General features: G+C 37.3%; 2 protein-coding genes across 6 annotated transcripts in view; both read left to right on the top strand.

Annotated features, from left to right (window-relative positions):
• The first annotated feature begins 4,842 nt into the window (after positions 1 to 4,842).
• LOC146329430 (butyrophilin-like protein 2) overlaps positions 4,843 to 17,368 on the top strand; it is a 29,571-nt gene continuing 17,045 nt past the window's right edge. Inside the window, exons 1-5 of the mRNA XM_084714425.1 lie at positions 4,843 to 4,991; positions 6,387 to 6,719; positions 6,828 to 6,917; positions 7,120 to 7,239; positions 8,232 to 8,330. Coding sequence (XP_084570551.1) covers positions 4,943 to 4,991; positions 6,387 to 6,719; positions 6,828 to 6,917; positions 7,120 to 7,239; positions 8,232 to 8,330 — 691 coding nt within the window. The 5' untranslated portion in view covers positions 4,843 to 4,942. The remainder of the gene's footprint in view (positions 4,992 to 6,386; positions 6,720 to 6,827; positions 6,918 to 7,119; positions 7,240 to 8,231; positions 8,331 to 17,368) is intronic.
• Positions 10,549 to 13,040, top strand: LOC146329431 (uncharacterized). Of its 5 annotated transcripts, none has more exons than XR_014769815.1 (4): positions 10,549 to 10,704; positions 11,039 to 11,193; positions 11,443 to 11,865; positions 12,609 to 13,040. XR_014769815.1 is itself a non-coding variant. In XM_084714686.1 (4 exons), the coding sequence occupies exons 1-4, from the start codon at positions 12,278 to 12,280 to the stop codon at positions 12,946 to 12,948; spliced, it is 348 nt and encodes a 115-aa protein (XP_084570812.1). In that variant the 5' UTR covers positions 12,253 to 12,277; the 3' UTR covers positions 12,949 to 13,040. The 5 variants fall into 5 exon arrangements, 1 of the variants encoding a protein (XP_084570812.1); XR_014769814.1 differs by lacking the exon at positions 10,549 to 10,704 and adding an exon at positions 12,391 to 12,519 and having other exon boundaries at positions 10,715 to 11,193; positions 11,443 to 11,540; XR_014769813.1 differs by lacking the exon at positions 10,549 to 10,704 and having other exon boundaries at positions 10,715 to 11,193; positions 11,443 to 11,540; positions 11,719 to 11,865.

Here is a 17,368-nt window from a genome sequence, read left to right as displayed (position 1 = left end):
GATGTTGGGAGGACAGCACACAGTGACGCAAAATAAAAATAATCACTAATTCCCCTCTGACCAGTTCTCCTGCTGCTTCTCCAAACTGTAGGCGTGTCGTCCGTCATCTACACCGACTGTGGACGAGTACCTCATACAACCCCTCTTTAAATAATCCAAACTATGCCTTTAACTGCTAAACCGAGACACTGTGCATGGCGCTTTTTTATGCACTTATGAGATAAGGATTACATCAATGTGACAAAAAAAAACTATAAAAACTAAGAGGGTTCATCCCTATGTTTTCTCTTTTTTTTCCCTGACGTGTCTGACCAACTGTAGTTCACACAGCCAGCATGTTTCTCCAGACTCCCTGTGGTTCCACAGTGGAGACCAACACTAAATTATTATTATCATGTTTACTGGACCAAGTGTATGTGACTCGGCTACAGGTTTGCAGTGCAGAGTTTTTGGAGGTGTTAATAAGGGATCATTTATCAAAACTTTCTCTCCAGGGAAGTCGGTCAAAAAGCTCAGCTCTGTTCTGAATCCATCATTTAACTTTTGCTGCTGGTGGCCGTTTTTGTTTTTTTGTTTTTTTTTTCTTAAGAAGGACTGTGCGGCCAGAGAAAGACGATTTATTGTTTAATTGCTATGCAAGGAGCAGTTTGTACAGATTGTAGTTGGTAGCAGCTAACCAAAAAAAAAAAAAAAAAAAAAACAGGAACACTTAAGTGCCAGATTAAGCAGATGGAGGTTCTTTACTACACTTTTCTTTAAGCTTGACTTTAAAACACTAATTACATCATAGTCAAACTAAGATGGCATGCAGGAAAAAAACAGAACAAACTGAAATCCTTGTTCAGGTCAGAGTCTTCATTCTCAGTGATGCAGCGCCTCCTGCTGGTCCTTGCCTTACACAAATCTGTTGTCACTCTCATCGGTACCAGTGCTTTGATTTTTGTTTTTTTCTGTTTTTTTTTGTTTTTTTTTTTTGTTTTTAAGGGGGGAGATGATGACAACAAAGTAAATAAGAAACAAGTTTATTTGAAAATGCAATAAATATTGTATATTTACATTAAGGAATATGGTAATCATAGTTAATGATCTATTTTTATGTTGTAAAAAGCTTGTAATATAGGAAAGAGAGATGATTATAACGATGTTCCAGTCGGTGAGCTTTGGTCTGATAGAGCGGACTCTCTGTAGCACTTCTCTGGATGTTTGGCCATGAGGGTGAATGAGTTGAATGGATGCGTGTGAGGTTTTACCAACGAGCCAACATTTTGGGGATCCTTTTGTGAAGATCGGGTACTGTAGTGAGGGCAGGTCGGGCTTGGCGGATGACGTCGACAACGACACAAAAACAACAAAATGGAGAACGCTTCCTGTCACGGATGTACGCTCACCTTGTCGCACAGGTGACCCGACACATTTGTCTCCTCCTCTTCTCACCTTGTCCACTCTAAAGAGCAGAAACCCTGTGGTCATTTCATGTTAATCAACCATGTTTTTATCATTTGAAATAATTTCAAATAAATATGGGGAAAAAGGGTACCTGATGCACGACATTTTTGTTTTCTCTTTCTGCTCTGATTCTGTTTTACACAACGATGATTCAACATGAGTATCTGCTGATACAAATCTGATTACATCTCTGTCCCTCCCTTAAACAACTAAGCTAAAAATGGATACATATTATTTAACTTAAATGTCTAAAAAACATCAAACTCGAAACAAATATTCTGCTCCCATCAAGGAAGAAGTACAACGCCCACAAACATGAATGTTTCTTTTTATTTAAACTTTTTCACATCGACAACTTTTAGCTGCCTTTCTGATTTCTGCAGATTTCGATTATTTTGACTGAAATTGCGATATTTAATTACATTTTTTTTCAGTTTTGTATTTCAGTTTTCATGTTCACTGAAAAAGGTCTGCGCCAAAGAAACGTTTTCTTTCATCAGGAGAATGAGATTTTGCACGTGGCCACGTTGGGATTTTACTGCAGTTGTGCAGATGTACTTCTGATCGATCAGCATCATTTAAACATTCAAAATGAAATTTAAAACTTTTTTATTTTTTATTTGTGACCGTCTTCTTTACAACATTTCACTCAAACTTTCGCTGGACGTTTACGTAATAGTTTAGGCTTATAGATTGTATTCGATTGTACTTTTTTTGTTTTCCCAAACATCCAGTCCAGTGATTTTGAGTCAGGATTAGACCAACACTGATTGTATCTGATCAGTGCATCCCCAGTTCGACTGAGTCTGTCACTGGCAGTGATTAGAAAACAAATTTAAATAATTAAATAAAGTAAAAGTAACAATATAACAACATAAAAGTGCTAAATTCTACCCGACTTGTGAACTTGTGCCTCAATAATGGTCATTTTAGGTTGATGTTTAACAAACACAAGTAGCATGTGAGTGTTACTGTTAATGTTAAACTTCATCTGAGCATCTTAATTTGACGTTACATTACATTACATTACATTACATTACATTACATTACAGTGTTTTGGTGTAAAAATTTTAACTTAAACTGGTAATTACAGGACAAAAAATGCAAATAATCAAGTGTCAGTCTTCGAAAGTTGTTCTCATACAATATTTGAGTAAAAATAATTGGTTACTTGATGTTTTTCTGGTTGCAAAAGTTTTAGTCAAAGTCAAAGTTTTAAAATATTACGTTAAAGTTGAGGAAATGTCTGCACAAGAGTTAAAGTGTGATCTTCTGGGGTCACTCTGTAGGGAACAGTGGCCAGTTCAAGTCCAGCACAGACCAGTCAGTCAGAACAAGACAGCAAGACCTTTAACTGCTCTGCACACCTGGATGCAGGTGTGTATAAATAACAGAGTGAAGAAAAAAGAATTTTCTGAGTGGGGTTTGAAAAAAGTATGCCACTTTCTTCTTAATTACATTTTATTGATGTGCGGTCAGCCTGGTGGACTCTGAGACGTTCCTACGAATTCTTCCTGGGAAAACCCCCTCTTCACAGTTCTCCTGATTAACTCCTGATTTATATCAAATTCTTGAGTTTAAAGTCTAAATTCTTACCTTAAACTCAGAACTCACTTTTTTTCACATGTGCTCTTAATAATCTTTCATGGATGTCCTGATAGTTCACTGGTTCCTAAACTTTTTCTGGCCTGCCCCCTTCAGAAACTGAAAGAAAGTTCACTCCCCACCCTGCAAATAAAAGTAAAAAGGTCAGCATGGTTGCATGAGCAGGTTTGTTTATTACCCCTTCATAAATCATATTCATTGAACTTACTTTCACTATTTTTACCCCGATCATCCACCTGGCTTAATGCCTCGCCACTGAGGCATTCTCCAGAGTTTGAGAAACACTTCTGTAGTAGAAAAACAGGCTTCTTTAAAACTTTGAATCTGACCCACATATTAAAATTATTTTAATATTTATCAGAGTTGGAAACTGTTTCACCTCAAATCAGTCATAACTTTCTGCAGGCTGGTGACCTTCTTATTTTCTTTTTCGACTCATCTGTACATTAAAATGAAAGAATGTGGAAAGATCGTTACTTTAAGTGCGGGAGTAAACACAGTACATTTCGCGGGAAATATTATTCCGCCAAAAAGTTCATTATTGAATCTCCCGCGGTTGTCTTCAGCCACTGAAATGCGCGAAAGCCCCGCAAATCGCGGGAAAATGTTAGGGGAGGAGTCTTGAGTGGATCACGTGACCTAATTCGTCACCGTTTTAAATTCCGCACGAGGAGGGTTTGACCTACATCTGGTGACTGCAAAACTGCAAACTTTCAGCATGTGGACTGGGAAGTCTCCGATCGGGTAAAATTCTAACTTATATCTTTAAATTAAATTAAACTTAAGTGTTTTGGTTTGGATTTTAACAAATGTTCAGCAGGGTTTTACTTAATTTGTTGGACTAATGAGGATGGTGCTCGTAGTTTAAGTGTTTAATATTTATTCAATTAAATGTTAAACTATAAATACTGATGTATGCAGTTTTCTGTAAGATTGTTACAAAGGAGGCTTCATGTGACCAAATTATGTCGGAAATAATATGTCCAGGAGTAACTTTAGATTCATCATGTGCAGGAAATGTGATGAGGTGTTATGTGCAGTGGTGAAAAAACAACCGTATTGAAGCAGACTTTATCCTTTTGTTGTATTGCAGTTTTTCAGGTCTCATTTTCCTCAGTGACCATTTGTCTGAATTTTCAAGCGTCAGGGTCATAGAGCTACCAAAAATTATTCAAAATTTTAATGGGATTAATAAATGCACTCAAGTTTATTGGGTTCGCCTAGCTAAACCTGCAACCAGTTAATCTTACAATAACGCTAAATGTATTAAAATAGATTATTACGAATTAAAGCAGAAAAAATGGGGGGGGGGGGGGTTGCAACGTATCAGTAAAGGGTGATGTTCAGTGTGGTCTAGGTGGGCTCTGCTCTGCAGCCATGTCTTAAACGGGAACCCTTGATTAGCGAAATTCTCGCGAGATTTGTATGCGTTATTTCTTTGTTGTAACGTTGAACAAACTGTTTGATTTTAAAACGACAAAACTGATTAAATTCTAGGTAGTTTTATGGACAATAAACCCTTGGTTCAGATCAGGTAAAGATCATGCTTTTGATTGAAATGATCAATCTCGCGAGAGCCTTCTCTGGTTCCCTTCTAGACAGCGGTGCAAAGTTAAATGCCTTGTTTAATAATAATAATAATAATATCCTGTCATTGATGTGTAGATCCTTTTTTTATTATAATGAACAACAACTAAATACCTTATACGCCGCTAACTCCTAGTGTTGGTTCGGCATTAAAGCCCGCCCATTTCCTCTTGACTTCCTGTTTGGGATTCTCCTCCCTCTCACGTAACTCTTTCGCGGAAAATTTAAAGCTTTCTACAACATTAAATCGCCGGATCGGTGTCAAAACGACGTTCTCACATTTAATTACTACCTTTCCGTGACAATGATCGTGATACTGGTGACAGTACTTTGTATTTTACCGTTTGTAGCGGGTAAGTTTACACTTTGAGTGTTTTTAAAACAAAGCTAATGCTACACAATCGCCATTTTGAGAGGATAAATAATGTAGCAGGTGAATGCACACTTACTGCCTTTTTGTTCGGTAGTTTTGTTTTTTTGTTCATGAGATATTTGTTCAAATGTCTTGCGTTCAATCCTTGTTGTTTTGACTTGGTGTACTGAGAGTGAAAATAAGGAGTTATGTAACATAAAATATCATAAATAAATCCAGTATGACACCACGAAGGGCGGCACGAGAAAAATAAGTAGAATCAACTTCTCAGGGTGTCAAGAGGTAATAACGTGTCTTACAAGCTTCACAACCTGATTATTTGTCACAGGTATTTTATATGTAATTGTAGTACACTGGATCTTTGTAACTTTGTTATGTCAGCCATGTTCTGTGTCAGTAACTGTTATATACTGACGGGCGAGGTTACCACACCAAAGACACAATGATGATTTAAAGAGCAAAAAATATTCTTATAAATAAATAAATAGGACTTCTTGCAGGTTTTCTCTGCTGGTAATCTGATCATGTGTGGCTTTAAAGTGTTTGTCCAAAAAGTGATTAGAGGATGTCACCTTGGGCTGTACACTTTGGTAGACATGGTTTTGCTGTTTTCTGACAAAATAATTTTATGATGCTCTAATAATGACAGTTGTGGTTAGTTGCAACCTTACTTTAGACTACTGAGCATCTTGAAAATGACAAATACAAGCTATTTCAGAAGACAGAGGTAGTGTTGTAACTAATGAATATTTTTATTGTCAGCCGGTCAATTATTTTCTCGATTAATTGGTGTTAGAAAACGGTAAAAAATGTTGATCAATATTTCCCAAAGCCCAAGATGACGTCTTCAGATGTTTTGTTTTGCTCCCAGGCCAAAGATACCGAAATTAATTTAAATATTACTCAAACCGATTATCAAAGTAGTTTGTGATTAATCTGATCATCGATACATCTTTGCAGCTGTAGACAGAAGTTATGATTGTCAGATTATCTGGAGCTGTAACCTTCTGAATATCTGGATCTCATTTCTCAAGTTTCTACAGCTGGTTGCATTGCCAGGCAGATGCTATAAAAAATTTGTTCTTAATTAATGGTTAAATAAACGTTTCTTATATTTCTCGTCTCACCTTTTGATGAGTTCAAATGGACTGGAGACCCAGATATAACAGACAGATGCTATCCATCTTTGTAATAACAGTTATCCTGGATCACAGATGTTCGGTGCATCAAACCTTGACAGCTGATCAATGTTTTTTAAACTTTATTATTTATTGCGGGGAAAGGCCTGAGGCGTCAGCAGCATTACATTGAAAGACATCAGCTGTGTCAGCGTCTCCTTCAGAGGTGCTCAGTCTGTAAATCTTTGTTTCCTCAGGACAGTTTCGTGCCATCTGCCCCAAACCAGCGATCGAGGTAGTGGAAGGTGATGACATCAGTCTACAATGTCGTCTGAATCCCCCGGTCGACTTGTCAACCTTGACAGTTGATTGGAAGAGATTCAACAAGGTCGTCCACGCCTGTCGACGTAAATATGACCAACCTGATGCACAGATGCCTCGGTACAGAAACAGGACGAGTCTCAACCATGAAGACCTGGACGACGGAGTCGTGACTCTGCTGATCTCCTCAGCACAGCTGTCTGACAGCGGACCATACAGATGTTACGTCCCAAAACTGGAGGCCGGTTGTATAGTTGAAGTTACTGTTGGTGAGCATGTTCAGTTTAATACTGTATGGATCAATTTTGTGTCTGATCTTTTTGTTTGTATTTTATTTGAAAAATGGCCTCAACAGTTTTGTTTCTCATTTGAATCAGTGAAAAAGGACCAACAGAACAGGACAAAGACGAGTGATTCCAACACATCTGGACCTCCAGTGGAGGAAGCGACTCGCCCGGACAACCAAGGTAAATGTTTTTAAATATTTCTGTAGAAAACGGCCTTTGTTACACTTCATTCTGCATTGTCTCTTTGTACAAGATAATCTGACTGTGGAGTTGTGTGAATTTTTTATTTCTTTAAATCCTGAGCAGTACACCGTAGATGAACGTTGTAAAAATGAGCACATCGTCCTTCTTCTCAGCTCGACTCTGTCTGATATTCCTTCAGATGCTGCAGAGATGGAGGCTGTCAGTTTTAAAGTTGTTGGTGGAGCTGTTAGTGCCGTTCTTGCTGTTGCTGTTGTTGTTGGAGGTGTTCTTTTGATCCTGGTGAAACTTGGAAAGATCCGTAAGTCACAAACTTCTCTACAGAATTTTATTCAGCATCATACTTAAAGGAGCAAAGAGTTTCACAAATGAAGACTGCAGTCCAAATAGGGAGTTGGAGGCACAGATAGTTGTTAGATAGATGTTAAATAGTTTGAATCTCTATTAAATATACAATCTGTGGTTGAAGCGAGTTTTGTCACCCCGAAACTCAAAGCTCAGGCAGGTTGGAGGGAAACTGAACCGACACGAGCACAAGAGAAGCTCACCGTTAAACTTAGCTGATTATAACTGACTTGTCTGTTGATGTAAAGTTAAATCTGTTGTCCTGAACACAAGCTGCGTTCAAATGGAACTCATAATTATGACACAGAAGTTGTGGATTTGATGCAAACAGAAAACTTTCAGTTCACGAGGTCGTGTCATACTTAATCATTCAACATTAATTTGATCTCCAATTAACGTGAAACAGACAAACAAAAACAAACCAGAAAAGAAATTTCAAAGGAGAACACTGCGGCTCTGTGACAACAACTCTACAGTCTGAACTCTATCAGCTTCATTTCTGATGACGTATCCTGGTCATGTTGATTTATTTCAGTAAATATATTACAGATTGCTCCTTTAAGCATGTGAACAGTTTTATAGTGTCGTACAGTTTATTGCTTTGAACATCTTTTCATGTAGTTATTTTCCATAAATTGTCCATAATGTGGTAAATAATCAGAATTAGCTGTATTGCCAAATTTTTGACATTAAAGGAAATTTCCTGATACTTTGGTGCACAATAAAACACAGTTAGAGAAAATAAAAATGATAAAAAGCAAGTACTGTGAAGTCAATAAAAATCTGATAAAATATTATTGAACATGTATAGTGCACAAAACTCTGCTGCTTATTGATATCAGACAATTTTAATGTTACTGTGATTATTATTACATTCTTAGCAGTTTACACAAAGTTTCCTAAGTTGTGTAAATGTGGAGTCACAAACTGGTTCCCATGTTCTCACAGGAGTTTGTAAGAGGAGACGAGAAGAGATGAGGCCAAACAACAACAACTATAAGATGGGAAAAGCTGAGCCCCGGAACAACAGAGGAGACCAACACAGCAGTTTATAGGCAACACTTTACCAAAATGTCAGAATCAAGAATATTTTACTTTTTCCCTACAGGAATTTACAGTGATTCTATAATTCTGCATGTTTTTTAAAATTGGACCAAGTTATCAGTCTGTGTACATTTCAGTTGTTATTGTTGTGTGAATGGCTGTCTGTGTTTATATCTATGTTTGTTTTTTGTGTGTTACCTTTTATACTGTCAGCACTACTACCACTTTTTTAAAGCTTTAACACAAGAACAGTTTCCTCCTACAGACCATCAGTGATACAGATTCAATATAAATATTTAATATAAATCCTTTACCCTGATATAGACATTATATTGTAGAGCCACACACTAAATCTACCTAAATTAATCTGTTGTGGTAATAACATAATTATTTTATAGATGAATTCACTGAAAGAGACATGATGATGCAACTTTATTTTTAATCAGTTTTAGATTACAGGCAGAGGTGCTTGATCTACTCACCTGTTTGTTTATTTATAAAACCCTTATTGTGAAATGTCATGTCCTCCTTTGCACCTGGAGTTCATTACAAAATACTTTAAAAATCAGTTTGCAGAGGGGTGTAACTACGAAGCAAGATTAATGGGTTAGCGAGCTATGTTGAGTCTAAATCCAGGATTTTCAGTGTCACAAAGGCGGCTCTCTTTTAACCTGCTAGATCACCATGGTAACTGATGCTAAACTCATGACCTGGTCGAGAGCAGGTTATGTTCAGAGTTTCAGAATAAATCGTCTGTAAAACGCGCCGTTCTTTAACTAATTATGGACCTAACAAGGTTGTTTATGAGCAATATAGCTTTTAAGCTGAGGAAAGACATTAAAAATGAAAAGCTGCTGAGCTGTATGTTCGTTATATCACCAAACGAATCCATATAATGTAAAAATGTAACAGCAGCACAAACTGTCTGCATCATGTTGTCATGGTAACCTCTGTTTGGTGATGCAGAGTCATTTTTCCTGTTTGCTCCAGATCATATTAACACTTTAAATTGACATCGTATATAATCCACACACTAAAATAATGATGAAACAACTACAGACACTTTGAATACTTTTTACTGTTATCTGTTTTGTCTCTGGTTTTGCAGCTCAGATCACTGATTAGAAAATTCATCATCATTTATCACAGACAATCTTAAATCAGTTACACTCATTTTACGTTGGTTTGGTCAAAAACTTCAGTGATGTCCTCGTCTCTGTCATCAAAGGACAGAGTCAGACAGACTTCATCATGTTTAAATCTGCTGGATGGAGTTTTATTGTTTAATGTGCAGTTTTCAGGTTAGAATAAACGGCAGCATTTAGACCACATTTAGTCCATCAGTCGTTTTCTGACATCATTCTTCTTCTCCTGCTTTATTTGCAGCAACAATGTTGATTTTTGCTGTAATGTATTTAGTATATTTTCCACAGCTCATAATTATAGCAACTTGATGATTTTGACAAAAGCCTGATTAACAAAGTCAGTTGATAACCACCATCATGATACCCGTTATCTCTGATTGAGGTTTTAGGTTTTGTCGATCCAGATCATGCAAAGAAAGCCTGGCTGTGTTGAGCTTCCTTCGTAGTACAGCCCTCAGGTGACTCTTGGTCATTTTAACTGTAAGCTTCAACATTCCAACTACAGTTTGTACCTGTTTAATTGATTTTATTTATTAATTTGTTTGTGTGCGTGTGTGTATGTGTGTAAACAAACTATGTCTTTATCTTTCTTTCTGTACTGAGAGCAAATGAAAGCCAAATTATGTAATTCAGTTCCTTGTATGTGAACACATATCTGCCAATAAAGTGATTCTGACTGATATAAGATAATAATTTATTCTGAGTGATAATTGCCAAGGGGGGATTTCTGCCCTCTCTACTTTTGATCCCATCATGTGGTCATTATTTTTTATTCTTAGTGAGGATACAAGTTAACTCTGCCTTTAATTAATACATTAAAAGAATTTCCGATGCTCACCACTAGATGGTGTAAGTAAGGCTTTATCATAAATCTTTATCTTTTTTAAGTCTTAAGTCTTTTTTGTTGGAATTGTAATTTACTATAAACAATAACTAGCTTAGTATTGGAGGTCAATAGTTATAGAAATTAATACAATGAAGCATTTTGTGCCGAAAAATGCAAAGAAAGGGTCACATTATGCCATTATATATATAAACACTTATACATTTACACACTACTTTTGACTACCTTGAGAGGGACCTGGCTGCAGGGAAGATGGCGGACAAGGGCGCCGCCATAGCTCTACTCCATACCGGAAGTCCAAACCGGAAGTCGGTCTTCTTCGTATATCTTGTCGCTTATAAGACGGAGCGTCCAGACGGTAGATACGAAGATACGAAGAGATAGAAAGGTAAGCGAAAGAGTGTTAATTATCCTCTATCTAAAACGTATAGCGTGTGATCTAAGATACAATTTTATGCTATCTACAAATGTAATGTATGTAATGAGTGACATGAGTTGGGAAGGTTGTTTCTCCGCTCGACTCGATGGTCCGTGCTAACGTTAGCTTAGCTAAAGAAAGTGTGCAACATCGCCACCTGCGTTTATTGATAGCAGGACAGCGTGTAGTGAGAACGAGCGCTGAAGGAGAGGACATTATAAGCAAAAAGAAGCACGTGTAGTGTTAACCTTATGATCTGTAAAGTTTTCTAGATATCAATGTTGTTTGACATCTCCTTTTTCAGATGCACCCCTCTATTTAACCAAAGAATCCAGTCTGGAGCGCACAGTCTTGTCATCCTCTGAGTTTGTCCTCTCTGTCCCAAATTCATTACTAAAACTGACAGTGTGATCCAGAGGAACCTTGAAAACCACTCAGCAAATGCAGTGCATTTCCAGGGTATGATGATAAGTATCTGTCTGAGATCATATCATTTTACATGTAACAGTAATGTTGAATGATAATGTGTTTTTGCATGTATAAGTTTGCCATAATTTAATCAGTGTTATATTGAGTTGCACTGCTTTAAAGTGCAGTTTAACACACGGTTGTCTTTAGAGTCCTTGATGCTAGATTATCTGGATTATAATTTTCATGACATATTTGCCAGGTAGGCATGGATCTAATTCTACAAATTGACTTGCTCAGGCAACCACGGCAGAGACGGCCTCTGATAACAAACGACTGTACATGGCTGACCTAAAGTCATTCTGTGTTTTCCAGACATCACAAAACACAGGACAGAGGTGGGTTTAAAAGTTAATTTAAGAACTGAACACTTAAAGGCCTATTCACTGTTTTTAAGAAAGTGACTATCTTTTGTATTTGTGAAAATGCTTTCACATGCACTGTACAAGGATAACAGTTGGATAGTGTATGTGTTTAATTTCAAACATAAAATGTTAAAGTCTTTTATGCGGTTAGATTGTTATACCCAGATGCTGCGTCTCTGGAATGGGTGCAGTGCCAAATGTGCAAGGTCTGGCTGCACAAAGATTGTGCCGGAAAGTGCCATAAACATCTCAATGACTCATTCAACTGTGGATGCACAGATATGAATGACAGAGCAAGGTACTACTACTTAAATATCTGTATGTAGTGTCACACAAAAATAAAGATGAACACTGACATACTAAGCCTGCACTTTTCAAAGAAAGGCTTAATGAACCTTTATTTAAACCCTATGAGAAAATGCCAGCTTGGGGGGAATTATTAACCCCAAATATTAGCTGTTTTCACAGGTAGTGTTAAAAAAAAGTCTGCTCTCTAAAACCATGTCCAACATAATGTTCCCAAAAGAATTTAAAGTTTTCTAAAGAAGATAACAGTTTTGACCCACAAGCATTACAATATTTTTATCACAAAATGTCAGGTGAACTTCAGGTGGAGGTATCTTCCTGTCTATAATCTGGAGATGCTTACTGATAAATGATTCTGCAGTAGCTGCTGGCAGTCATTTTTTTCCATCTTTGCAGGATAATGGATGCTGTTGAGCAAGGAGGGGGAGATCAAGGTAACTTTCAAATAGATTGTGTTCTTGGTAATTACATTGTCTTATCAGTGATTACATGTTCACCCTTTACCCTTTGGTTTCAGAGCTTACACGATGATCTGATGAATGGAATGATCCGTTCCAATAGGATGTTCCTATGGCAGAACCCATCCACCTCAATTAATCTGAAACGGCACTTAAAACTGAGGACCCTGAACTTTAGTGACCAGCGGGTAAATTAAAATGTCATCAGTTGTGTGTTTTCTCATAGATGTAACATATAAAAGATGAATTTATTGATTTGTACTTTTCTTTTCAATAGATCCTTGAGCTACTGCGGGTCATTGAGGAGGTCACATGTGTAGGAGCGCAAATAAAGAGAGGGGAGATAAGACTCCTGGATTTTGTCTTCGATGTTATGCTCCCAGAGGTAAGATGGTCAATCTAGCTTGCTTGGGAAATGAAAGGGAATTTTTGGGTTATTGTGGTCAATATTTTATTCCTTTGGAAAACATATAAACAAAACAGTGCACTCTCTAGAGCACCACAAGGTATGATTGGATCATTTAACTGTTTTTCAGAAGCTGATCAAAATCTTGGAAGAAGAAGGCATGACCCGACTGCAGGCAGAAATCATGATGGCCAGTGGGAGCTTGATTTAGTTTTTGTTCTATTGTTAATTGTTTTGTCTTGTTTTTTCATTGTTTCATGTTCTGTTTTATTTGCTCATCTCCATTGTTGTTCATACTTTTCCCCTGTTTTTGATTTTATTTCTTTGTATGTTTGTTTTTCTATTTTGGAAGATTTGGAAATGAATGCATTAAAACTTTTATCACAAAAAAGAGAAGTCCAAGTCAAGTTCTTAATGTTGTCAGCATGATAATGTAATGTGTTTAACTGTATTTCAGAAATTAATTATTAATTATTAATAGAATACTGACAGTCTGACAATAGGAAAATCTAATTATTGCATTCATTTAATAGTTAAACCTGGAAATGAACACCTCTCCAGACCCAGGAACTCCCTGTTCTGTTGCAGTTACACTTGTCTGGGGCCACTGTGTTGCTCATGATGCCCCTCTCTCATCCTGGAAGATCCCTAGTGGGTGAGGAAACGACCAGCAGGATTGAAATCATTTAGCTAAGCTTTTGTCCTATGCTTTTGAGCAAATAATGTGTGGGGAGTGTGTCCTGTGTTTAATGAAGGAATCATCTGGTGGGCAGGCTGGGCCATATACAGGAAAGGTAGGGAGAGCATGCCAGCTTCCTGCAAACAAGATCGTGCATAATATCTGGGGAATACAGTCTTTACACCGTATCACCACTAATTATTTACAGTGCTGGCCTCCTTTTTAACACTCAGCATAAATAACAATTACATTAACCATGCTAATGTGAAGGTGATTATTGTTCAGTTCTAGTGTGAATGATGTGAGAACCCCCCCCCCCCACACACACACACACACACACACATTGTATTCACGTTGTTTAATAACGTCTTAATATTAATTGTAAATCAATGAAACATTAATATTATCACTTAGTAATTATTTTAGGCTTCTACTAGCTAACATCTTAGTTTTACATACTGTATAAAGACTGTAATATTTCCACCACTGACTTTTTTTTTTTTTTTTAAAGACCGACTTCCGGTATGGAGTAGAGCTTTTACGTTGTATTGTTGTGTGAACAATCCCTTGTCTCGTTTTATATACGTTAAATAAAGTGTTTGTTTGTTTTTTAAAGACCAACTTCCGGTTTGGACTTCCGGTATGGAGTAGAGCTTTTACGTTGAATTGTTGCGTGAACAATCCGCGTCTCGTTTTATATACGTTAAATAAGTTTTCTTTTTAAAAAAAGATCAACTTCCGGTTTAGACTTCCGGTATGGAGTAGAGCTATGGCGGCGCCCTTGTCCGCCATCTTCCCTGCAGGCGGGTACTTTTGACTACCTTTGTTAATCTCTCAGGTGAAATTGGGGTGTAACAGCCGCACAACCAGAACTACAGACACTTAGAAAATAAATATAAAGAGTACATTAAATCAAAATTAGAATCATTAGAATCAAATAACAGATAATAACAGAAATAACAGGCTCTGGGAAACGGGGCCCAGTACAGTACAGTGGTTGTGTAACCTGCGTGTATACATTGTATGTTTTCAACATGACAATAAAGTTTGCTTTGGAAAAAAACAAAAAACAAAAAAAAAAACAAAAAAAAAACTGTGTATACATGTTTACAATACAACAGCGTGCTTAGATTTATATATCATAGTTAACCTTAATTATTTCAGTCATCATCATCGTCTTATTATAAAAAACTCTGTCAATATAAATATGTCGTGACTTTGACATCCGAAAAAGAAGCAATACTATTCTATTTCTTGTCAATTTGTCGATTCAAATAAAGTTATTTTAAAAAAGAAATCATTCGCGCGCTCGTCAGCTAATGCGAGCTCCTAGAGTCTCCGAATGGCGGGAAAATCGGTGAAAGGGGGCGGAGATTTGTAGTAAAAAAGGAAGAGCAGAAGAGTATCAGCACAGTGAGTGAAAATATGGGGGCTCTGTTCAGGATTTCCAGAATCAGGTAAAAGTACCTTTATTTACTTTTGTGTTTGACAAAATGTGAAGTTTTCAGCGTTGATTTAAACTCGTACAACAGTGTTTCACACCACCGGTCAGTTAACGTTAGTGAAATGGTTGTGTGCATGATTTGGCTGGAATGAGTCAAAATTTTGACTAAGATTAATTTTTTTGCTGTTTTGTAGTAGTGGTGCTCAATAGTATTGAGAGAAGAAGGCTGTATGTTTCTTGTTTAAATAAAAAATGGTGCATGTGGGAACATAACAAAAAATTTTAGCCGGGCTAAAATCCTCACACACTGTATACACTCAGTTTATTCAACAGTATTTACCATTTGTATGTAGTGCGCATGAGATATATATGTTCCTTATTTTGCGACATCAAATGCTTCAGTCTTGGTGACTTGATCATTAACTGGATCAATAGGTGCGTTCGAGTTGAACTGCGCCTCGCCTGGAGAGTAGATGAGATCAGGCGGCAGCGAGGTGGAGACGAAAGTCTGCAGTCAAGTCGGGCGGTTTTCAACAGACCTGCGAGAGAGTAGAGGAAGAGACACGAACATCCTGTTAGATCACCTGTAGGTTACCTGTAGTCTGCAGGTCATTCTCATAGCTGAAGAAATAAACTGCGTTCTTGATCGCTGATTGACGTTAAAATGGAAGAAATCCTCCTTTTGACACATTTAACATCTGTTACCGCAGCCCCCACAATAGTACCCGCCTCTCTTCGTATCATCGTATAAGTGACAAGATATACGAAGAAGACCGACTTCCGGTTTGGACTTCCGTTATGGAGTAGAGCTATGGCGGCGCCCTTGTCCGCCATCTTCCCTGCAGCCAGGTCCCTCTCTGCGGCGCCTGGCTCTACAAACTGCGGCCGCCTCGATCTCGCGAGGTTATCGTTGCCCAAGTGTGCATGACATCAGAATCACAATTTGGCGGGAAGGAGGGAGGACGGGATGCGTCTATATGTTCGTGGGTTATTAGATTCGCAGCGTCATAACAATCATGTTAAAGGGAAATTACCACAGAACTGGAAAGAAGCACTGGTTGTGCCAATACCTAAACCAGGGAAGGACAGCACAAACCCAGGAAATTATAGGCCTATTGCCCTAACATCTAATATTTGCAAAGTAATGGAGAGGATGATAAATGAAAGATTAATATATTATATAGAAAGCAAAGGGTATATATCAAGATATCAGAGTGGATTTAGGAAAGGCAGAAATACCATGGACCCTGCTTTATGTTTGGAACATGAAATAAGGAGAGCACAAGTTAGTAAGGAAAGTGTAGTGGCTGTCTTTTTTGATATAGAAAAAGCATATGACATGATGTGGAAAGAGGGATTATTAATTAAATTGAGTAAATTGGGTATCAATGGCCCAATGTACAGGTGGATCAAGGACTTTTTATGTACAAGATCGATCCAAGTAAGAATAGGCAAGTGTTTTTCAAGAAATTTTGTTGTTGAAAATGGAACGCCTCAAGGCAGTATAATAAGTCCTTTGTTATTCTCTATTATGATAAATGATGTGTTTTTGAGTTTGGAGAGTGGGATTGGATACTCTCTGTTTGCGGATGATGGGGCAATTTGGAAGAGAGGTGGGAACCTGGAATTTATTGTGAAGAAGTTACAGGAGTCTATTGTTAAAATAGAAGAATGGTCATTTAAATGGGGGTTTAAATTCTCAGTAGAGAAAACAAAGACAATGTTCTTTACAAGAAAAAGAGTTGGCAGTAACTTAAAACTGAAATTATATAATCAAGAGCTGGAAAGAGTGAAGCAATTCAGATTTCTAGGATTGTGGCTGGATGAGAAAATTACATGGTCAGTACATATTCAGAAAGTAATTGACAAATGTAAGAAAGTTTTAAATGTGATGAGATGTCTTGTTGGAAGTGAATGGGGGTCAGAGAGAGCAGCATTAAAGACCATTTACACAGGACTAATAAGATCTGTATTAGATTATGGGAGTATCGCATTTGGATCTGCAGCACATACATCTTTAAAAAAACTGGACAATATTCAATATCAGGCTTTAAGATTGTGTACAGGTGCTATTAGAACAACTCCAACATCAGCATTGCAAGTTGAAATGGGGGAAATGCCACACTGGAACTCAGGAGAGTACAGTTAAAGCTGAGTTACTGGGTTAACTTAAAAGGACATAATGAAGATCATCCAACACAAGTTACACTGAGAAACAGAGAAAAAAAAGAGAGGAGAGAAACAAAATACTTTGGGTGGATAATAGAGGAAAAAGCAAAAGAACTAGACATAACAGAAATAAACATCAGTCCAACAGTTCCACTCTCAGTAATACAGCCTTGGATACGTCCAGAACTCAGTGTTGACCTCACACTGCTCAACAAAAAGAACAAAGAGAAGGGATTTATTTTACACCCACAGTTAATAAATGATTATTTAGGAAATAACTATTATGATTTCATTCAAATATATACAGATGCTTCCAAGAGTTCAAATAACAAAATTGGC

This window comes from Lutjanus erythropterus, chromosome 3 (genome assembly GCF_056507025.1).
Source record: "Lutjanus erythropterus isolate fLutEry1 chromosome 3, fLutEry1.hap2, whole genome shotgun sequence".
Classification (NCBI taxonomy): domain Eukaryota; kingdom Metazoa; phylum Chordata; class Actinopteri; order Lutjaniformes; family Lutjanidae; genus Lutjanus; species Lutjanus erythropterus.
This window is presented reverse-complemented; position numbering and strand designations above follow the sequence as displayed.